This window comes from Fusarium falciforme, chromosome 12 (assembly GCF_026873545.1).
Source record: "Fusarium falciforme chromosome 12, complete sequence".
Lineage (NCBI taxonomy): Eukaryota > Fungi > Ascomycota > Sordariomycetes > Hypocreales > Nectriaceae > Fusarium > Fusarium falciforme.
In genome coordinates this window covers 834,661-856,618 of record NC_070555.1, presented here as the reverse complement: position 1 = coordinate 856,618, position 21,958 = coordinate 834,661, and the positions used below count along the sequence as shown (strand labels likewise).

The 21,958-nt window shown below is 50.5% G+C and overlaps 8 protein-coding genes and 1 pseudogene across 9 annotated transcripts, besides 1 other annotated feature; 6 read left to right on the top strand and 3 right to left on the bottom strand.

The window, feature by feature from the left end:
• Window positions 1-559: 559 nt before the first annotated feature.
• Window positions 560-1,492, bottom strand: NCS54_01404300 (Hypothetical protein; the record flags this gene model as incomplete). Its single annotated transcript, XM_053159206.1, has 3 exons — window positions 560-701; window positions 762-1,130; window positions 1,188-1,492. 3 exons carry the CDS (start codon window positions 1,490-1,492, stop codon window positions 560-562), a joined length of 816 nt encoding a protein of 271 aa, XP_053015181.1.
• A 638-nt stretch (window positions 1,493-2,130) lies between these two features.
• Window positions 2,131-4,298, bottom strand: NCS54_01404200 (Fungal-trans domain-containing protein; the record flags this gene model as incomplete). The annotated part of the gene is made up of 4 exons (XM_053159205.1): window positions 2,131-2,610; window positions 2,662-3,067; window positions 3,115-3,549; window positions 3,601-4,298. The coding sequence occupies 4 exons, from the start codon at window positions 4,296-4,298 to the stop codon at window positions 2,131-2,133; spliced, it is 2,019 nt and encodes a 672-aa protein (XP_053015180.1).
• An 897-nt stretch (window positions 4,299-5,195) lies between these two features.
• NCS54_01404100 (Hypothetical protein) lies at window positions 5,196-7,479 on the top strand (the record flags this gene model as incomplete). Its single annotated transcript, XM_053159204.1, has 4 exons — window positions 5,196-5,510; window positions 5,573-5,869; window positions 5,930-6,776; window positions 6,854-7,479. The coding sequence occupies 4 exons, from the start codon at window positions 5,196-5,198 to the stop codon at window positions 7,477-7,479; spliced, it is 2,085 nt and encodes a 694-aa protein (XP_053015179.1).
• Window positions 7,480-8,168: 689 nt separating this feature from the next.
• On the top strand, window positions 8,169-9,324 carry NCS54_01404000 (Fe2OG dioxygenase domain-containing protein; the record flags this gene model as incomplete). The annotated part of the gene is made up of 3 exons (XM_053159203.1): window positions 8,169-8,205; window positions 8,257-8,924; window positions 8,986-9,324. The coding sequence occupies 3 exons, from the start codon at window positions 8,169-8,171 to the stop codon at window positions 9,322-9,324; spliced, it is 1,044 nt and encodes a 347-aa protein (XP_053015178.1).
• A 1,082-nt stretch (window positions 9,325-10,406) lies between these two features.
• Window positions 10,407-12,132, top strand: NCS54_01403900 (MFS domain-containing protein; the record flags this gene model as incomplete). The annotated part of the gene is made up of 5 exons (XM_053159202.1): window positions 10,407-10,521; window positions 10,583-10,650; window positions 10,698-10,948; window positions 10,999-11,198; window positions 11,288-12,132. The coding sequence occupies 5 exons, from the start codon at window positions 10,407-10,409 to the stop codon at window positions 12,130-12,132; spliced, it is 1,479 nt and encodes a 492-aa protein (XP_053015177.1).
• A 466-nt stretch (window positions 12,133-12,598) lies between these two features.
• NCS54_01403800 (Hypothetical protein) lies at window positions 12,599-13,465 on the bottom strand (the record flags this gene model as incomplete). The annotated part of the gene is made up of 3 exons (XM_053159201.1): window positions 12,599-12,650; window positions 12,706-13,409; window positions 13,457-13,465. The coding sequence occupies 3 exons, from the start codon at window positions 13,463-13,465 to the stop codon at window positions 12,599-12,601; spliced, it is 765 nt and encodes a 254-aa protein (XP_053015176.1).
• A 572-nt stretch (window positions 13,466-14,037) lies between these two features.
• Window positions 14,038-15,340, top strand: NCS54_01403700 (Peptidoglycan deacetylase; the record flags this gene model as incomplete). Its single annotated transcript, XM_053159200.1, has 7 exons — window positions 14,038-14,063; window positions 14,131-14,210; window positions 14,267-14,415; window positions 14,463-14,872; window positions 14,930-14,982; window positions 15,045-15,172; window positions 15,230-15,340. 7 exons carry the CDS (start codon window positions 14,038-14,040, stop codon window positions 15,338-15,340), a joined length of 957 nt encoding a protein of 318 aa, XP_053015175.1.
• Window positions 15,341-16,346: 1,006 nt separating this feature from the next.
• NCS54_01403600 lies at window positions 16,347-18,429 on the top strand (annotated as a pseudogene). The gene is made up of 3 exons: window positions 16,347-16,528; window positions 16,584-18,070; window positions 18,134-18,429.
• Window positions 16,347-18,429: a sequence feature.
• A 1,051-nt stretch (window positions 18,430-19,480) lies between these two features.
• On the top strand, window positions 19,481-21,309 carry NCS54_01403500 (MFS domain-containing protein; the record flags this gene model as incomplete). Its single annotated transcript, XM_053159199.1, has 4 exons — window positions 19,481-19,689; window positions 19,749-20,255; window positions 20,311-21,023; window positions 21,077-21,309. 4 exons carry the CDS (start codon window positions 19,481-19,483, stop codon window positions 21,307-21,309), a joined length of 1,662 nt encoding a protein of 553 aa, XP_053015174.1.
• Window positions 21,310-21,958: the final 649 nt, after the last annotated feature.

Below are 21,958 nucleotides of genomic sequence, written 5' to 3'. Positions count from 1 at the left end.
ATAGACGATGCAACACCAAGCCGTGTCTGCGTGACATTGCATGAGTCATGAGCAGTTTAGAAAGGCCAGATATCGCGTATGAGCTGATTATGTCGGAGTGTTGCCGAGACACCAAGATTAGCTCGATCGTAACATATCTAGATTCGGCTGATGAACGCGGGAAGCCTGCCCGGGCAATATTCTGGGGGCAGGGGTTCTCAAAGAGGACCAGCCCTGCTATTTATTTTCACCCTATTGATCATAGAGCCCAGGAGAGTGAGCCTTTAAGTTGCTTGTTTTATCATTGAAGCATTCTCACAAACAGGGTGTCGGGCACAATTGCAAACAGTAGGGTTTGTGAGAACATATTCACATCGAACACAATGATGTATAGGGCCTTAAACTTCTATGCAGAATGGTAAGGGGTCAATGGTATTGTTGATATGCGAGCATATGGCAACCGGTTCATAGACCAGCACCATGAGCATTGGAAGAACATATGTGATCGAACTGGCTTATCAAGTCTATTTGACAGTATCTATAGTCCTAGTCACAGCATAAAGTTCTACTAAAATAACTATCAAGACTTCTTATGCATAATTGTAGCAGCAGCTTGATGGTTGGGGAAGATCAGGGTATCAGCAATGACCACGTTCTCTCTCCTTCCAGCGGCAAAGACAACCGCCTCGGCAATATCATCAGGCGTCAATGGCTCACAGCCTCTGGGATATGATTAGCCCATGCTACATAAGAGTAAAGGAATAGGCAGAGGGAGGACTCACGCGTAGACGGCGTCGGCCTTGGACTTGTCGCCATAGAACCTCACAACAGAGAACTCTGTCTCAACTTGGCCGGGATCAATCCCGATGACACGGACTCTCTTGGAAATGAGTTCTTTCCGCAAGCTATCAGTGAAGGATCGGACGGCTGCTTTTGTTGCACAGTAGATGCCTCCTCCAACGTACGGCTCACGACCAGCGATAGAGCCAATGTTGATGATGTCGCCGGCTCCCTCTCCGTTGTTGCGCTTTAGCATGCTGGGAAGAATAGCTTGTGTCATGTTGATCAGGCCAGTCACGTTGGTTGCAAACATGACGTTCATGTCCTCTTCTGCAATCTCGGGTGCCTTAGCGATGCCCCTGACAAGACCCCTGTTAACGATTCATTAGTTTATTCTTCCCTCGACAGTTTCTCATGCTCATACTCACGCATTGTTGACTAGAATATCCACTTCCTTGAACTCGGCAGGCAACTTGTCCACGAATCCTCGCACCTCATCTGGATTGCTGACATCAAGCTGAACTGGTAGGACCTTGACACCATCTCCCACTTCCTTAGCAATGTCGGCCGCAATACTCTTGAGGCTATCGACTCGACGCGCGGCCAAAATGAGCTTCAGGTCATTGGGACTAGTGCGCGCAAACTCAAAGGCCGTAGAACGCCCGATGCCCGATGAGGCACCAGTAATGAGAATGGTCTTGCCTTGGAGGCGCTTGGCAGCTGCTGATGCCATAGCGGGAATGTGTAAGATTGGATAGGTGGTGTAGGGGAGGGGACTAGTTGGTCAAGGAGGGAAAAGAATCCGATAGTGTCCACATACAATTGGTAAGACTGCAGATGGTGACAACTGACAAGAGAGGATAGGTTAATGTACCTCTGAAATAATCTACGTTGTAGACGGCATCAACTACGACTTATGGCAAGTTCCGTCCCACTTTGGCTGTTCCGTGCCGCGGCCACGGATTTGCATCCAGGGGTACATATCCGTCGCATCTTTTCCGACGGATGGTGGCACAACTTGAGAGGGGAAGCACCGGAAAAAGAGAGCGAGTCCGGTCTCCTGGACAGTGCGAACTCCAAGCGGCGGATTCGATTCTGAGAGAACCATTGATCCAACAGATGCCTGCTCGACGGGGGATCGATCGTCATACGCTTATTTCACGGCATTCGGTTTAAGTCTCGGTATGTGTTGATAGCCGTGACCTTTGCTATTGTGACCAATATCCTCTTTAGAGGCAACTAGATAGTTAAACAATGGTGACACTATCTCCGTTCCGCAGGCATCGGCTTACGAGGGGTCATTCATTTGGCCTTTATCCGTGGTAGCATTGATTGGTTGGTATCGAACAGTTCTTTACTCTCTGGTCTGGTTTAGATCCTGAATGTGTCGTCGTTGAGGAAAACATCAAGGTTGCCCAGCCCCGAAGAAACCATAGAAGCGAACTGATTCCATCCAGAAAAGTCAGTGAGTGCAGAATCCTGAAGAGCGCTAAAGTCCATAGCCCCCTGCCCTATCAAGTCCGTGTAGGTCGTTTCGTTGCTGGGGCTGCCGTCCATTGCTAGTCCCACGTTTTGGAAGCCAATATCCTGTAGCTGAGTATCGATTCCTTCGAGTCCATTGGCCGACGGGTTCATGCGGTTGATATGGCGCAAAGCTTCGGTGCGTAGTTCCTCTAACACGAGGCAATAGCGTTCGAACAATGAGCCCTTCTCAGCAATGGAAGACATGTGAGATTGGCATCGGGTGGCGGCTGCAAAGTAGCTGCTATACTCTTCAAAGGGAGATGCCCATTTCTGGATGACGTAGATGTAGAGCACCATGGCAGCGGTAAAGGCAAAGTATGCCGTGATCTATAGCCAGTTAGCCATACGATCTGTTGCTAGACGTCAAGGAAGACGAACCCAGAATGCACGGAACATTTGACGGCTGTGCGTGATCTCATCAATCGTCTCCACTATCTCCATGGCTGCTTTCAGGCACTGCTTGACACTCTCCTCATGTTGAGAACTCTCGTTAGACGACCTCACCCCCTGCTGCGACACCCGTGCGAAGTTGTTGAGCACTGACTGCCGATGGGTGAGGATGATGGCATGGTAGTAGGTCAAATTTAGAACATTCCTCTGCCGTTGAAAGATTGGAACTAGGAGGGACGAACTAAAAAAGTCGGCATCGAGAAATCGGGAAAGCTCGGCTCGCCACTCGTCCAAGCCTTTGGAGATGCGTTCTGTTTCTTCCGCTCGACGGCTGGCTGACACGGGCTTGATGGAGTACAGGCTGCGGAGTATCTTGCTAATGATACGAGCAAGTCTGCCAAGTTAGTTGAGAGCGCTCAAGGGGACTTGTGGTCATCTCACTTCATATGCGCGAGAGGAGCTAGCATAATAGAATACCCCCTGTTGAGCGCGGACGTGCTAATGTGGTCTCTTGTTATCTCGTGATCTTCAACACATGCAGGGAGCTCTGTGTCAATGTCATCATCGTGGAATGACCGCGGCCTGCCCAGAGACATGCTGAGATAAGTGTCCAAGGTGTATGCACACCAAAAGGTTCGGCGACGACTCTCGACTTCAACTTGACTGAGCCCGCTTGTTGCACCGGGACGTTTGTTCCGATTCAGACCGATGGCAAGGGCTAAGCTGGTCACTGTACCAAACTGGCTCCAACAATGGTTGACTCGAGACTGGGTTAGGAGGTAGTAGCATTGTAGTAGGCGGGCCTGGACGCTGGTGAGACGTATTGAGCCACTTTCTTTTGAGAGTTGGTGTTCAGCCGCAAGATAGTAGCGAGAACTATGATCTTTGATCTTAGCGATGTATATTTATGCAGTATGGGACACTCACCTCAGATCTGATGGGCCAGGCCTGTCATCCTCGGGCATGTACACCCTGGCGTGAGCAAACACCATAAACAGCAATCCGATCTTGGCTGGAGCATTGCTCACATCACGCATAGTACCCAGGGTATCATAAAATTCGACGAACCATTCTTGAATTGTTGGACGATGCAGGAAGCGGTGTGTCGGCATCGCAAAGTCAAAGTACCGATCTATCAAGTGCTGGGCGTCGTCTTTTGGAAGCATCATGCAAAAAGACGGATCAAAATCGGGAGGATGGAGAGGAGCATCACCAAATGTGAAGATGCTTCCTGGTAAAGAGAACGAGATCGCTTGATGGAGACGTTTCTGGACCCTCAGCAGAAACGAAACACCAGAGGCGGGACCGATATAGTGTCCCTGTAGATCCTCCTGGGACGGCTCTGGAGAATGCTGCAGAGATGCTACCGGGGGTGCTTCTTCTGAAGGCATGAGACTATTGGGCGCCAGGCTGTAGTTCTGCAAGCCTATAGGAGCATCTGCCCCCTCTGTGCTTGGTGTCACTGGGGCCTGTTGTGCCGAGACTGAAGGACTCTCACCGGAGTCTAAGTGAGGCGAGGTCGGTATAGTGATAGTCCCATGGTCAACGTCTGGTGCTGGGGGAATGATGGGCACTCGGCCCCTTGCATAGGCAGAGTCAAACGTGCAACGGGCCTTTGCCCGCATGCAGAACTCGCACGGCTGGGTGCCATTACACTTAATTTTCCGCCTAGACGAGATGCCAATGATTAGCCTTCCAGTCACTAAGAGAATGGCTTGGGTGGGTTCACTTTTTGCATCGATCGCATGCCCGCGTTACCCTCACCCTCTCACTGTTCCTTTTCCGTCTCCTCAAGACACGCGTGATCTCGCCAGCAGGGGCAGGTAGTAGTTGACGCTCTGAAGACATTTGGCACTGACCTTGACCAACGGAAACAAAGAAGACGTCACCTTGAGCCAAGGCATCAACGGAAAAAGTCCAGATAAAGAAGGGACTCGAACGAGTAGAGATGGTGAAGGGTGGGAGATGCTGACGGAAAAGCACCTTGGGCGGGGGAAATAAAGCCGAGGTTGGTGTTGTTCCCGTCGGGGTATTGTTTTCCGTCCCACTTGCCTAAAATGACAGTTGCTAACTGTACATATTGAGCATTCTCGCACAGGCTTGAGTCTATTGTTTTGTAATCGAAACATACCTGGAATAGCATCACTGGCTGCGACTCGCCATTGACTGAGAGCAGTCAATGAGAGGACAAGTTTAGGACCAGCTAGCGAGAAGTGGATAACAATAACAATAGCTTATAGATTAGCATCTAGTGTCGGTCCATAGCAAAATGGGCATGTTTCTTGGAATCGCTAGACAGGGCCTGTGAGTCAAGAAAAGAAACAAGATACTGCCAAAGATGTTGATATATCCTCCTCTGTAACCAAGTTTACTCTCTATGAGAGAGAGCTGAGGAGAATGTTGGCTTATGATGTTGGCCGTGATGTCATCCCTGCTGCTGCCTGCTGACCAACATTTCGCAAGATATCCCTCACTGCAATTGTCGTTCATCACAGTGAAGCTTGACAAGCCCAGTTTCTACAATGGATGTCCAAGGAGATTCCAGCCAGAGACATTCCAGCCAGAGACACTCCAGCCAGAGCCATTCCAACTCGGATTCTAGCTCAAGGCTCTTCGCTAACCGCCGAGACTCTTCAAGGGATGCAGAGTTTCTGACAAAAGACGAGGAGCATGCCATCGAGTCTTGGGTATTCAATGCTCCAGATCTGCCTCCCTGTTTTCAAGATATCAAGGAACATTTCAAGGACATATTTAATAACCACAAAAACCCAGATGCGAGTCCTGTGAAAAGCTTTATAAATGTCATCCTCAATATCAGATTGCCGAACGGACCTGTAGTGAGTGCACAGCCGCACCTTTTACTATTTTCAAGACCAAGACTAAATCCTCTAATCTCTAGGACCCCGGAAGCCCATTCAAACTTCCAGGCTACGGCCTTCCTTTGACTCGCCACACGAGCGTTTTTGGCCCGCATGCGCCATACTTGCATGGCGTCTACGGCGGCTGGCACGCACCAACGCTCACAAACCGCGAGGTTTGCATGCTCAAGTTCGTCGAGGACATAACCAACGAGACAGAGTGGTGGCTAAAGGTCCGCGAACCTGAAACTGTCCTCCAGTGGAAGAGGCAAGTGCTTGAATTACCTTGGGCCGAGTACCGGCCACACGCCGACTTTACAGGGACAATGGCAGATGCTGTAAGTAACGGTCCAGATCAGCCAATATTCCAGTCTCGCCTCTTAACTTCTTTCCTATAGTGTCTCATAGAACTGGCCAAGAAGGCAAAGCTCTTTGAGGAGACGGGTATGGTTCCTGTCATGGACTACGCCGCCTATGTGATAAAGTCAGACACTCTCATCACCCAAACCCTGCAGGACGAACTCAAGGCTGCCGTTGAACCATTGGAGAACTTGCAAAGGTCCCAGAACGACTGGCAGCCAGATACCGATGGAAAGGTTCTCAACGTGGTGGATCCATCGATCTGGTCGTTGGTATATGGGACGTCCAAAATCTTGCCCGACCAACATGTACCGCTTGACGGCTGCATCGACTACTGTGGCATGGGAGAGGTCATTCCTCAGCCGCCTAAACCAATGTTGGGCCGCCGTACAGCGATGCTGTTCCCGTTGAGGATGAAAGCTTTTGGGACACGTTCTCAATGGCTTCCTTGCAATATCGACATGACAGGCGAGAAGCCTCGCATTGACAGCTACATCAACAATCTGCATCCTGTACGAGATGCACCACTCTATTCAATCATAGAGAGGCTTATCGAAAAGTCCCTTCCGGCATGGGATATCGTCTTCCGCTCGACTGACGAAGCCTTCGAGGTTTCCCGGTTTCAGCGCATTAAGGCCATCAAATATCGTTGCAGTGTACCAGAAGTGTGCAGGTATACGTGCGAGCCGAACAACAGACCAGGTGGACCACAGGACGACGATTCTGACTACACAGAGGAAAGCCGGAGGCTGGATCAAGAATGGTGGGAGGCAACACACGAACTTTTGCTTCCAGAACCCAGCCTTGATGAGGACCATTTGGTCAAACTACAGGCCAGCCATGTCCGCGACAAGGGCTTCTTCAAGAGAGACGTCCAGACGCCCAGTCCAAGAGCTATGGTGGAATAGAGGTATCTCAAATCCAAGTCATCGTCAAGATCGCCAATATCCATCTAACACCAGAGAAACCAACTTACGAAGGGAGCCCATGGCAGATTGAAGGCCAAGCCATCGAGAGGATTTGTGCCGCAGCTTTGTTCTGCTACGATTGCGATAACATTGCAGATACTCCTATTAGCTTTCGCACCCAGGGAGATAGGGAGAACCTGGGTGACAGGCTGCACTACATCTATGGCGACTGGCTTAGCATCGAAAGGGTCTTCGCCATGAAAATCCGTGGGACTAGGTTGCAGGAAATTGGCAGCGTACTAAGTAGAGAGAGACGAGCCATTTTGTATCCCAACGTCTACCAAAACCGTCTAGGCCCCTTTAGGCTGGCTGACAAGACTCGTCCAGGCCACTGGAAGATGCTGGCTTTGTTTCTTGTCGACCCGATGAACCCCATCATTTCAATAGCCAACATCCCTCCACAACAGCGAGACTGGTGGTCGGAAAAGTTCGCAGATTTGCCGTTGGTCAGAAATCTGCCACCTGAACTTTGGCATCAGATCAATGGGAATATCGACTTTCCAATCGACAAAGAGGCTGCCAAAAAGATACGCGAGGAGGTGACATCTGAAAGGTCGGCGATCAACAAGGAGATAAACGAGAAATGGAGGACCTTAGATTGGGACTTTCCCCAGCTTTGAGGCAGCGTTAAGGAGTACCGATTCTTGTAAATATCATCACGCCCGATTCTTAGGGCCAAGAGACTTGGTTGTCTCAGCTTTCTCAGCTGGTGATCAGGGCCATTAAACCATATTTCGAAATTCTTTGATTTTACCAATCTCAGGAATCCGTCCCCTGAAACCGCCGTCTGAGAGACATGGGGAGGAAAAGAGAGGCGAGAACTTGGCGATAGGGACTTGCAGTAATACTCGGCATGTTTCCCTAATCTCCTTCTTCGCTTCCAAGTCCCTCCCACGTTCTCGACAACAACTACTCTTTCAGGCGTAATTCACTAGCCAATTACAGCTTGTGGCGATGAGCGAAATGTCGAGAATGGGGGTCTCCCACTTTCCCCGCACCTTTGATAACGTCGCCTTTTCGGTTGTCGGCGGTTTTTTTTTTAGCTGGAGGATCGACTCGGGCTCTCGGCCTTGGGATGACAAAGCCCGAAATGCGTGTCGGAGAGCTCCGGAGGGGTTCAAGATAATCTTGGTGTATTTTCATGATCATCTTGAATTGCTTCAAAGTTATTTATTAACTCTGGGGTTGCGAAGTCTGGCTTATTCGGACACCAAAGCATCCACAGTCAAAGCTTCAATAACAACTTTGCTTCTGCATTCGCATTGAAACAGCAATCCCCCTTGTCAACTCGCCAACATAATTCTCCACAATGGCTCAGCTCGAGATCCCCATCATTGACTTCTCTGGTAGGTTGCTGGTTCCCCTATAGAGTTGCCAACCGTTTCTAATTGGCCCAGGTTTCTACTCAGAAGATCCCGCCCGCAAGCAGGCGGTTGTGGACCAAGTCCGCCAAAGCTGCCTCTACAATGGCTTCTTCCAGATCACTGGGCACTCTGTGCCTCTGCAGCAGCAAAAGCAAGCCCTTGCTTGCGCCAAGAAGTTCTTCTCCCTGTCACAAGCTGAGAAAGACGAGGTATCCAAGGATAAAACCACTTGGAACCGAGGATACGAGATGCTGCGGTCGCAGATCCTCGAGGAGGGAACCCAGCCTGAGCTGAAGGAGGGGTTCTACATTGGTGATGATATTCCCAAGACTCACCCTTACTTCGTCAACAAGAAGCTTAACAGTGGTCCCAACCAATGGCCTGAGGCTCTCGGTGATGACTTGGCCGATTTCAAGAGCCACAGCATGGAGTATTACCACTCCACTCTCAAGCTGGCATCAGACCTGATGAGGGTGCTTGCCTTGTCTCTTGATCTCGAAGAGACCTACTTTTCCCGTTTCTTGGATGGCGCTGTTGCCACCATGAGGCTGCTTCACTACCCATCCCAGCCAGCCGACGCTGATGAGAAGCTGACTCGAGGAATCGGTGCCCATACCGACTTTGGTGCCATCACCATGCTTCTTCAAGACAAGGTTGATGGTCTGCAAGTCTGGGACCAGAAAAACAATGTCTGGATTGATGTAAGTCATGAGATCACACTAAACTCTTACACCTTTGAACAATTAGCTAACCGCAATCCAGGTTCCCCCCACCGAGGGAGCTCTTGTTGTCAACTTGGGCAACTTGATGGCTCGATGGACCAACGAGAAGTACAAGAGCAACGTTCACAGGGTCATCAACAAGTCTGGCAAGGAGCGATACTCGATCCCCGTCTTTGTCTCGGGCAACCCCGACTACGTTGTTGACTGCATTCCCACATGCAAGGCTCCTCAGGACCCTGCCAAGTTTGAGCCCGCCACTGTTGAGCAGGTTGTGTCGGCGTCCTACGCTGAGTCCTATGGCAGGGCCCAACTCTACAAGCAAGGTCTTCAGAAGACCATTGATAGCCAGGTCAAGCCTGCCGGGATCGCTGCTGCATAAAAGGAAGCGAGCAGGTTCTCGTTCACCAAGATACAGCTGTATGTAGAACAGAATTACAATGTTACGACTCTTCGCATCTCAGTGCCCTACTAGTAATGCTACCCCTTAAGTCTCGGTTGATCTGATAATGAAGATTGTATTACACAATGAGCATCGTGTGCTATGCAACCTTTCAAGGAGTGAAACAGGGGCTGTAAATTGATCTCTAAGCGAGGCTATTTCTCAAACATCCCGACGCCCTGTCAATTAAAGCTGGCACAGAAATGGCACAGCCCAATTTTACTTGCTGGGACCCTGTCGAGCTTAGCTTCTTCTTTCATGTCCCACATTGTGAGCGGGTGAAAGACGCCATTTGCGTGAGATCCACGAAGCCACGGTCAGGTCGTTATTGGCTCACAGTTGGCGGCCGCAGCACCCCATAATGTTTCAATCTTAACCCCCTTTAGTGCTTTGCTTAGAATAACCACTGAAGGGACAATGCCCTGGATTGTAGAGCTCTCGACGACCCATGGACCCGACAGAAGACCGGGACCAGGAAGAACACTGGGTCTGGCAACCGCACTACATCCCCAACCGCACGCACTAGAGATGCTGATAAATATGACCTATTCGAGATTACCAGAGATAATCTCGAGATGCAATTTTTTTTGTCTTGATCCTTTCCTCCAACATGTTCAGACTGTCTTCAATGCTGCCCTTTGGCCCCCATTCTTGATAAGAATGGCCCAATGGTGAAGCGAAGGATTGCCAAGGAATTACCCACTCCTGAGATGTGATGGACGCCTGGGTATAGATCTCCGTCTCCCACCAAGCGACTGTCGCTTGCCTTCAGCTAATCTTGACTCGATTCCTTCGAGATACTGTATCAGTTTTAGCCTTCAGCCAGAGCAAGCCACAACTGCTAGCTCACGATACGATCGCCCATTCTTGAGAGGGGTTATCATGTATACTATCTACACTTACGAGTTGCCTGTGAACTCTCATTTGTATATTTCTTGGTCTCTGTCTCACTGAATCAAATGCGTGAATGCCTTGCTGCACAGCAATTTCGTCCATCCATCGATCTCAACTCTTGACTCAAAATGCACAACGTAGTTCATGAAACCAAGGGCCCCCAGCTCTTCAATGATGGCGCTCAGAAAGATCAAGAAACTGGCTCAACCTTAGTCGTTGATGCCGCTGCTGAACGGGCTTATGGTAAGAAACAACACTCGACATCCTATGGTCACCCCCTTTTCATGTTACTCATCTTCCACAGTCAAGAGAATGGACATGTACCTGCTGCCTTTCTTGAGCATCATGTATTTCTTCAATGCTGTCGACCGGGTAAGTCAAGGTCTTTGGGTGACAGCATGATGTGCTAACTCATCCAGAGCAACCTTGGAAACGCCGAGACAGACGGAATGAGCAAGGACCTGGGGTTCGTTGGAGAGCAGTTCTCTCTTCTGATTCTGCTTTTCTACGTACCCAATGGCCTCTGCGATCTTCCTCTTAACCTTCTCACCAAAAGATTCTCTGGTAGAGTAATGCTTCCCGCTCTCATGGTCGGCTGGGGGGCCATGGCGCTGCTGCAAGCCGCAGTCAAGAACTTTGGGGGCATGCTGGCCATCCGTCTGCTCCTTGGGTAAGTGAATAGACATGTTTGTCTCTGTGTCTATGCTCACGGTTTGCTAGCGCCTTTGAAGCAGGGTTTTTCGCTGGTGCCGTCTTCTACTTGACACTTTTCTACACCCGTGGCGAGCTCGGTTTCCGTATTGCCCTGTTCTTTGGAAGTGCACTCCTTGCTAGTGCTTTTTCTGGCCTCATCTCATTTGGTGTCTTCCAAATTCATCACCCCAAAGTCACTGGGTGGATGTGGCTGTTTCTCATTGAAGGTGAGCTGCACATAGGTTTCGTTACTACCTGAAACAGGACCAACTTGTCACACGCCTATTGTCCATGTTACTGACCCCCGGATGAACAGGTGCAATGACTGTCATCTTTGGAGTCATCGCCTTCTGGTGGCTACCAGCGAGTCCCCAGACCGCTTGGTTCCTCACAGAAGATCAGAGACGGGTTGCCACTCTTCGATCTCTCCGAGACGGCTCTGGAAAGATTAACGAAGAGTTCAATCTTCGGCAATGCTTCAAGTCGTGGAACAGCTGGAAGTTCCTCGTCTGGTGTGTTATTAGCTTGACTTACCCCGTTGCCTTTGCCACCACTGCCAACTTCCTGCCTCTCGTTCTTCGTCGACTTGGCTACTCAGTCGTTGTCACCAACCTTCTGACTGTGCCACCCAACGTCGCCGGCTTCCTGGTTCTTCTGGCTGTGACCTACAGCTCAGACAGAAACAGAGAGAGAACCTTCCACATCGTTGGAAGTCTCGTCCTGAGTCTGACAGGGCTTCTTGTGCTGGCCATCATCGATGCTCAAGCACACGTTGGTGTTGCGTACTTCGCATGCTTCATGCTGGCTGGAGGAGCATACATCCCCAGTTGTCTTGTGCACAGTTGGCATAACAACAACAATATGAGTGAAAACTCTCGAGCTGCGACAACTGGACTTCTTGTTGGTCTTGGAAACATTGGAGGAATCCTCTCAGCTGGAACGTTTAGGACAACTTATGCACCTCGCTATGCTCCTACCCTGATCGCCACGGCTGCTTGTAATGTGACCTGTATCTTCTTCACCCTGGGACTCGGGTTGTGGATGCGGAAGCAGAATAGCAAGAAGAACCAGGAGCAGGGCGTTGTTCTCAGAGCCGAGGATGTGGATACGAATGAGTTGAGAGATGGCGAAGATGACCCCAAATGGAGGTACTTTGTCTAAGGTCAGGAGAGTCTGGAGATGCCCCCGATGAAGGACAAGCAACAGCCTGGCTGCAAATAATTCTCTTGTTCTTTACCTCCTCATCAATACAACAGCAGATGATCAATCGCACCACCCGAGTTACTGTGTAAAACTGTTGCTTTTATGCTGTCACTAGATTGTTACATTGTCTTACTAGCCTCGCCATATCCCTAGCGACTGTGTGTCTCAGCATTGCGGCTCATGCCGCTATGTGTTGGTTGCTACGTTCTTTGATGCTGTGTCGTGTGTATTCTATTTGTTTCCTTTCCGTTCGAGACGTCACTGGAATTCGCAACAATCTCCCTGTTCTCTAAGAAGCAACGCGAAGCAGACAGACCAAAGTGGTGAGACCAAAGTCATCCGAATCAAGGACAAGTTCGCTTAAGGCTCTAGGGATTCGCGGGACACAAGGAATTGTTTGCGAAGGGGGTCTATTATTCTACCACTACCATTTCGTTACTCCTCCGTCCACCAGAATATCAGTGCCCGTACAATACCTACTGTGAGTTAGTAAATGAAGAGATTGTTGGTATTGCATCTTTGTAGACTCACTTGCTGGCATCACCGGCCAAAAAGACACAAGCTCCCTTGATGTCATCGGGCTCTGCAACCCGATGATTCATGATCTCATCCTTCCAACCCTCGAGTAGGTCTGGGAACGGCGCTGTCATGGCTGTCCTGACATAGCCAGGACTGACCGAGTTGACACGGATTCCGTACTCGTTCAGCTCTGCAGCGATCGGCGCCACCATGGCTCTCACTGCACCCTTTGTGCCGCAGTAGGCTGTTGATCTCTGAGATCTGATAGCCATGTGAGATGCAATGCTTGCCACTAGAACGATGCTCCCATGCTTGGTTCCATTGGCGATCATGGCCTTGGCTGCGAGCTTCGCGGCAAAGTAAACACCCTTGCAGTTGACATTAAAGAGACGTTCAAAGTCCTCTTCCTCTGTGTCAAGAAAATGGACATTCTTGTTCACACCAGCGCACGCAACTAGAATGTCCAACTTTCCGTCAAAGTCTTTAGCCACCGAGGCAAACCCCTCCTTCAAGCTCGAAAGAGAGGTGACATCAACGATGTAAGATCGAGTCTTGACCCTATGCTTAGATGCCAACTCTTCCAACTCGTTGCCGGCTGGACTGATCACATCGAAGACTGCAACATCTGCCCCGGACTCTGCCAGGCCTTCAGCAAAAGCCATCCCGCAGCCCCTGGCGCCACCAGTGACGATGGCCACGCGGCCACTAAGTGAGAACTATCGCCTGATGTCAGCCGATACTTTGAACGGCATGGGTAACTAACCTTGGACATGTTTATGGTGTTGACGGGCTTGATCGAACCGGTTTTAGCGTCTTTGGGACTAACAAGTAACAACAAGTTAAGTACCAAATGCCAAGGGTGCTGCAGATGGTCGGGATGTTTTGGTACGATTTGTAGTTGCACTCATTCTCATACGATAAAGAGATTGTCGTCAAAAGTACCCGCCATTATCTCCATTCATGCTTGTCTTACCGTTGTCGAGTCGTTCAGGGCCTGCATATCGCTTGTCCAAGCGTTGGTGGAGTCATCTCCGCCAAGAGTGGGAGAGTCACGACAGCCCACTCTCCCACTTTTGAGGCCTGCATGTGAACACAATAGGCATATCAAATCGCGATCAATAGCGGGGTCTGTGACGAGATAGAGTTTACGAGCTACCCTACCTTGAACCTAGAAGCATATCAGGGGTCCCGAGACAGGCAACCTGATACTTCAAGTCAAGCCAGTGGCATTCAGTTTGCTCCAAGGATACCTACCATCAGCTGATTTTAGACGCTCGGATCTCTTTAGAAGACCTCCAGAAGTCTGTGTTGCTTACTCACTCATTTCTACTCGCGTCATTCAAGATGGGCAAGAAGAAGGTTATGGTTTGGTGAGTGATACCCCGGTTCAATTCCACTCCTATGGCGGAACTGTCAACTTACCGACCACCCCAACAGTTATGGTGTGGATATTGATGCTGTTGCCGGATGGCTTGGCTCATATGGTGGCGAAGATAGCACCAGTGACGTGAGCAGAGGTGGGTCAGCCTGAGTTCGACAGATGTGATCTCAATGACTGACGTGATGCCAACAGGTATTTGGGCGGGCACTATTGGAACCCGCCGCCTCTTGAAGCTCTTTGACAAGTACAACATCAAAGCTTCTTGGTTCATCCCTGGTCACACATTAGAGTCTTTCCCTGAGGAGTGCGCTCTCGTTCGGGATGCAGGACACGAGATTGGCGTATGTTCTATTCCTCTCAGGCTATCGAGCAGCACTGAAATGTACAGCTTCATGGATACACCCATGAGAATCCTGCAGATATGACCTTTGAGCAGCAGAGAGACGTTCTCGACAAGACGTGGAAGCTGATCACTGACTTCTGTGGAGGCAAGCCGCCTCGAGGTAGTGTGGCTCCATGGTGGGAGACTAGTGCTGAAGGAACTGAGTTGCTCCTCAGCTACGGCATCGAGTATGACCATTCCATGCTCCATCACGATTGCCAACCCTATTGGTTGAGGACTGGTGATACCTGGACAAAGATCGACTACACAAAGAACGCCGAGGATTGGATGAAGCCACTGGTCAAGGGAAAGGAAACAGGATTGGTTGAGATCCCTGGATCATGGTATATCGATGATCTTCCTCCAATGATGTTCATCAAGAACTCTGCCAACTCACACGGATGGGTTAACCCTCGGTATGTTTGTGGCTGCCAGACAGGTCATTGTGTGACACTGGTGCTAATGGGGAGCAGGGACGTCGAGGACATCTGGAGAGACCATTTCGACTACTTCTACAGGGAGTATGGTACGTCTCATCGTCAATTCACCTCCAACGCACCCTTCCCCTGTTAACATTGACCCACCTAGATGAGTTCATCTTTCCTATGACCATCCACCCCGATGTTTCGGGAAGACCCCACGTCCTCTTGATGCATGAGCGTATCATTGAGCACATCAACAAACACGAAGGCGTTGAGTGGGTAACTATGGCCGAGGTATGTCGCCCAAGCTTCCTTTCTATCACATTTAGGATCGTCACTAAAGGGCTCAAGATGGCCGATTACTTCAAAAGTAAGAACGCAGCGCCTCAGGGCGCTCTGATGCCCGCGAGCAAAGAGGAGGCGATGAAGAGATACCACGAGTGGAAGAAGGCACAGAGCTAGAGAATAGATAGAAATGTCATTTCGTTTAAGTTAACCATGCCTTCATTCCCATTTTGAGGTTCCCTCGAGTGACAGGGCAATGGGGGCAGGTCGTCAATGCAAAGCTTCTATGACTGTGTTCTTTACTTCTGTGGCCATTGGCTCCTTGAAGAGGCGTCATTTAAATTAACAAAAATATCTGTATGCTATGATGCAGCTCCTAAAAAAGAAGCTTGACGTGCTATGTCCCAAAAGCCTCCCCTCAACTCCATGCTCGATGGTTCACGATGAAATCTCCCTACCCTACACCAAATTACTCGCTTTGTCGAGGAGGGAATCAATGGATTCATACAGACTAGAATCCCCTCTGAAAAACAGTCCCAAGATATACGATAGGTTTATCTTAGGTATTCTCCAAATCTGCGACGATTGTATTCATAAGCTACCACGTAGACTATTCTCATTCAAAAAACCTTCAAGAGAACGACAGCAGGCTCATGGCAGACGAAGCTCGGCGAGCTCCGTGAACACCATACGCTGATCAACGGCTTCAGAACCTTTCAATCCAATTGGCTGGCATCTGGCACCGACTCAGACTTCTCCGCATCTAACCGGAGCCCCCCGGCCTAGCGTGAGTCTAGAGCTTGCTGATAAGGCTAGTGGCTCCTTGAGGCGTCATCCTTGACTCGGTTGGAACCCCGGCATTCAAGAGTGGGGGGGACAAGCCGAAACCCGGCATGGACAGATTCACGTTTGAATGGGGTTGTTAATCATAATCTGTTTCGTGGTTACCCGCACTCTCGAGCTATTACTCCACTGCAAATGGGCTGACCGTGGGACGAGAGCAGTTGTCAGGTTCGTCGTCCTCGGGCTTCACCCCGTCGAGCTTACTGCCGAGCTCCAACAGAAAGGTACATGAACCTGTCGTGATAGCTGCTCTGAGCCTTGTGGACGAATTGTTACAATTATCAGAAAAGGTCTATACTCTCTCTTTTAATCCAGATATTGATACAAACTTCTGGAAGCCGACTTCAGTACGGTAGCTTTGACATTTTACCTCGTCAACCTTTCCAACCTGGCAACGCTTCTCAACATGACGAGTCTCTCAACTACCAACGGCCACACAAATGGAAGCGCCCCCGCTTCTGAGGAGCATGGACCCTACGATGTGTGCGTTGTGGGCGCTGGCCCTGCCGGCCTCATGCTGAGGTTTGTATCCTGGTCTCCAACCCCTGTTACACTTGGCTGACACACCCCTGAATAGTGTCATTGCTGCAAAGCTTGGTCTGAAAGTCAAGGTGGCTGATGAGAGGCCTGACCAGACCACGGTTGGCAGGGCTGATGGCATCCAACCCAAGACCATTGAGACGTTCCAGATGCTACGCATTGGCGATGAGCTCATGAAGACTGGAGTTAGAGTACACGACATTTGTCTCTGGCGAGGATCACAGAAGGAGGGTATCCGCCGCACAGGACGAGAAGTTCACTATCCAGCCTCTGTTGTCGATGTGCTGGAGCCTTATATCTTGCTGTGCCATCAAGGGATGATGGAGAGTACATTCATTGACGATCTTCGAAAGAGCGGCGTTGAAGTCAGCCGCAGTCACAAGTTCACTGGCTTCACATCACAGCCTGAGGATCCATCAAGCCCTCTTCTCATCAACTGCGACCTTCCTGACGCGCAAACGACTATCCAAGCACGATATCTAGTCGGCTCTGATGGTGCGCGCTCGCAGGTTCGCAATTGTATCCCCGATGCCAATGGACAAGGAAGTCCTCACAACTCCGTATGGGGCGTTCTCGACGGCGAGCTTGATACAGACTTCCCTGACATCTGGAGCAAGACGGTGGTCTTCTCTGAAGAGCACGGCTCAGTTTTGATCATTCCACGAGAGCGCAACATGACTCGTCTTTATATCGAGATGAAGTCTTCCATCACTTCCAAGGGTCTTGCCCAGGACTACGTGATGGAGCAAGCAAGACTTGTCATGGCTCCCTACCGAGTTGAATGGGTCTCGGTCGAGTGGTTCGGAAACTACGCAGTCTCTCAACGCGTAGCTTCGAAGTTCCTCGACCCAACCGCTCGTGCCTTTATCGCGGGAGACGCAAGCCATACCCACAGCCCCAAGGCTGCTCAGGGCATGAACACCAGTGTACACGACTCGTGGAACCTGGGATGGAAGCTCAACCTAGCTGCCCGTGGCTTCGCCAAGGATGGCATTCTCCTCCAGAGCTACGAGCAGGAGAGAAAGAAGATTGCCCACGATCTCATCAACTTTGACTTTGAGCATGCCAATGAGATTGCCGGTGGTGATGCAAAGCGCCTGGCAGAGAACTTCCGCAAGAACACCAGGTTCATCTCCGGAATAGGGGTTGAGTACGGGTCAAACGAGCTCAACCAGGGTGTTGAAGAGGCTCATGGTGGTAACGCGAAGACCGGATGCAATCTCCCACCCGCCAAAGTTACAAGATATATTGACGCTTGTCCTGTCGACATTCAGCTCGATATTCCTATTCTGGGTCAGTTCCGGTTGTACTTTGCCGTCCCCAACGTCACAGGAAGTGGTGAGAAGAGCTTTCTCGAAAGCTTCGATCAAGCAGCATCTGCTCCTTCGACGTTCTTGTCTCAGCTTTCTAAGGCAGCTGAAGCATCATACAAGGCCAAGCCTCGTCCTAAGCGTGCCGACGATGCCTATCTAAGACCAGAGCGGTATACTACCGTCAGCCAACTCTTTACATATGGCCTTATCAGTAAGTCATGCTACTCCTCGAGAAATTGTCATCAAACTGTTGCTAACCACTCCTCCGCTATAGCATCTACCGACAAGAACGAGTTTGAGATTGCCGAGCTCCCCGAGACCTTCTCCAAGAGCAAGTGGACTGTGTATCTTGACGATGTGTCATACCTCGATAGGCGAGGAGTCTCGTGCACAGAAAAATGGCTAGGCTCTGTAAGCCCAGGCGAAGTGGCCGTCATCATGGTGAGGCCGGATGGATACGTTGGTGCTCTTCGTCGTTTCAAGGGTGCAGGAGGCGAGGACGGGAAGGCTGCAGCGCAGTGGCTGGATTCGTACTTTCAGGGGTTCCTCCAGGTTCCCCAAAACCTATAAACGAGTCGCGATGTCTAGATTTGCCATCTCAGTGGAGGGATAAGAATAGATCTGGTACCGAGCACAGCAACGCGTTCCCTTGCTGAGCCAGTTCATGCATGTCCCTAGTTTCACATTCTGTCGATGTCCTCAAGTTCATCCCGTGGAGTCCCATTCTTGAGATAGCAATAATGGTTTGCTTGTGATCTAGCCGACCGATATCATCAATCTTCCTGCTTGATCCAGAACGTGGCGCCATTGCCTTCAAGATTGATCTGGCCCTGACCTCATTTCGGACCATCACGGAGCTCGAGTCATACGGCACTACATCATCGTTCCCATATAGAGCCTCAGCTGGCTCCAGCGGTCTGGGCCCAAGTCCTGATATCGGCCAAATGGACCATTCTTCCCGTCAGCTGCGGTCTCATGACTGCATTGGCCGGACTGCATCTGGGCCGCATTCGCCGGGGCTCTCGGCAAGTCCCCTACCCTGGCTGCAGCCTATCCGCATCCATGGAATCAGCAATCGTGTCACTAGCATACTTCTGCATGGTAGAAGGTGTCTTTCCCCGCAAAGTGGCGTAACAGGGTCGATATCCTAGCCTGGGCTTCCCCGGATTTTGCTACGCAGATAACCGCAGCATCATGCTTTGTTGAAAGTGGGGGTGGGGTGAGATTTCTCGTAAAGGCGAATGATATCGAGGCATTCCGATAAGAGACAAGGCTAGGAGTAGCCGGACGATAAGATACTGCCTCGAGTTCGTTCCATTCTACCCTTGTCATGCTATCAGTCAGCTCCCAAGGCCCCGGCTGTGATAAACGACACCGCTAGAGGCTGTCTGGGATAGGGGCACATGGATGTGAACCTTACGTCTTCAGCCAGGGCCAGACTCTTCGCAGCTGTACGTAGCTACGGTCCCTTGTTGAGAGAAGATAGCAAGGCCTCAGCACTGATCACAGCCAGACCGAGTCAGTCATATATGAAGGAGTGCCCTGAAGCCTGAAAGTCGAGCTGACTACCACCTCCCTCATCCTTCTCTCTCTTGCCCATACCTCCTCAGAATCCTTCATAATGTCTGCCATTGCCCCTGCATCCACTCCCAAAGACATCTCGGGGACGAAGCTTGAGCATAGCTCTACCGCCAGCTCCGTCCGCCCGGGTGAGACTCATGCCGTCGAAGACAGCGCCGTCCGTGAATTCTACGGAAGTGCAATCAATGAGTCTTACCGTCTCAAGTCAGAGCTCATCGCGGAGCATCTCAGTGCAATTGGCACTGGAAGGTACACATGATCTTTGGCATCTAAGGTTTCGTGATCACAAGCTTACTCATGTTCAACAGGTTCCAATGGTACCTCTTCATCGTCAACGGTTGCGGCTGGATGATCGACAACTTCTGGTCTCAGGGCATCACAGCCATTCGTCCCCCAGTCGGCAACGAGTTCACAGACATCAGCCGGCTGAGCTTCAGCTCTGTCGCTTACTACGTTGGCTTGATCATTGGTGCTTTCTTTTGGGGCACGGCAGCTGATGTCATCGGCCGTAAGCCTGCCTTCAACTCGACTATTCTATACGGAGGCATCTTTGCTTGTGCCAGTGCTGGTGCGCAAAACTTCACTGCCTTTTGCGCTCTCTGGGCCGTCGTCGGTACTGCCGCCGGTGGCAATGTCCCTGTTGACAGCATTGTCTTCTTGGAATTCGTCCCTCAGAGCCATCAATGGCTTCTCGTGACACTCTCTGCCTGGTGGAACCTTGGGCAGGTCATTGTATCTCTTTTGGCATGGGTTTTCCTTGCCAATTTTGCTTGCGATGATGCCACCAACTGCACGAGACAAGACAACATGGGATGGTAAGTCAACCTGGTTCCTGAGCTCGACTGTGTGCTAATACGGTATGTTGAACAGGCGATACCTCATGATTACTCTGGGCGGCATTGCCATTTTCCTTGGTCTTATCCGTATCTTCATCTTCAAGATCCCTGAGTCTCCCAAGTATCTTCTTTCCCAGGGAAGAGACGCAGAGGCTGTTGCTGCGGTCAATCACATTGCCCGATTCAACCGCAAGCCAGAGACTCTGACTCTTGATCTCTTGCAAGAGATTGACAACCGGATCCAAGGCGCGTCGAATGCCCCTCAGGTCACGCAGACAATTGACGAAATGGTTGCTGCAGCTGCCACTCCTCCCGCACCTACGAAGCTGTCTTTTATGGATATCATGAGGGAGAACTTCAAGGACTTCAGCCTGGACAGCTACCGTACTCTCTTTGCCGGACGCAAGATGGCACAGCACAGCTCTGTCACGTTCCTCATCTGGCTTACCATCGGTGTCGCGTACCCGCTGTACTTTGCCTTCATCCCATCGTACCTCGAGACAAAGGCCAGTTACTCTGCCAACACCTCCTTCAACTACACGTACATGGTCTACTGCATCGTGTCGTCCGTCGGCATCGTTGGTCCGATCGCTGCTGGATTCCTTGTCGAGACTCGATTCGGTCGTCGATGGATGATGGCCATCTCTTCTGTTCTTACAGGCGCTTTCCTGTTTGCCTACACCTCTGTTGGTACCCAGGCTGCTGATATCGGCTTCCAATGTGCCACTGCTATTCTCGGAAATTTTGGTAAGTTGCTCTATCACCCCATCTTATGGTCATCTCTAACATACGGTCGACAGAATACGCCATCATGTTTGCTTTTACTCCAGAGTCCTTCCCAGGACCTGTCCGAGGCACTGGAACGGGTATTGCTGCCACACTGCTCCGACTGGGTGGTCTTGCGGCCTCGTTCGTCTCGACCTATGGTGGTTACACTGTCGTTCCCATCTACGCCAGTGCGGCTCTTTGGATTGTGGTCGGACTCTTCTGCATTGCGCTTCCGTATGAGACCCATGGTCATGCTTCCATTTAAGCAAGATCGTGATGTTCAAAGAGTGCTTGGACGGATGGGGTGTTGGGATGGGAGGACTCCTCTATAGCAACGTATAGCGGAATAAATCTTAGTTCACGGAGATTTTTTTTCAAAATGGCCTTGTGATGCATTTTTGCCGCTTTAGTCTAAATTTCCTGATGCCACTGCTTTCGGATGCCTGAAACATCATCAAAGGAGCTCTTGATTGCTGGCTAGTTTGTGAGACAATACGTTTCTCGGGCCATTGTAAGTGAAGCATCGTTCAACAATAGTCTTCAGGGAATCTTCCTAAACCTAACGGTTGTACGTATTTTGGATCTTAGGATAATACTATTTACAAATCAACGCCTCCATGCTTTGTAATGCATCACCATTGAGATTGAGTGAGGTTTGTCCAGGGCTCAGGACCAGAGAAGACATCACCACCCTAGAGCACTTCGTCAAACGCACCGTTTTTAGCCTAGTTTTAAGTTAGACTCCCCTGCTTATCTCATCTCGTATCCAGGACCCCTTCCCCCACTCTCGATCCCCCCTGTAATCTTGGCTGACGCCCCTCGGCCTCCACTTTCAGGGCCATCAAGAGTGGGAGAAAGGGGTCGGGAAGATCCAAGATCAACGGCGGTGAAATCCACTGTTGCTGAGAGTTAGC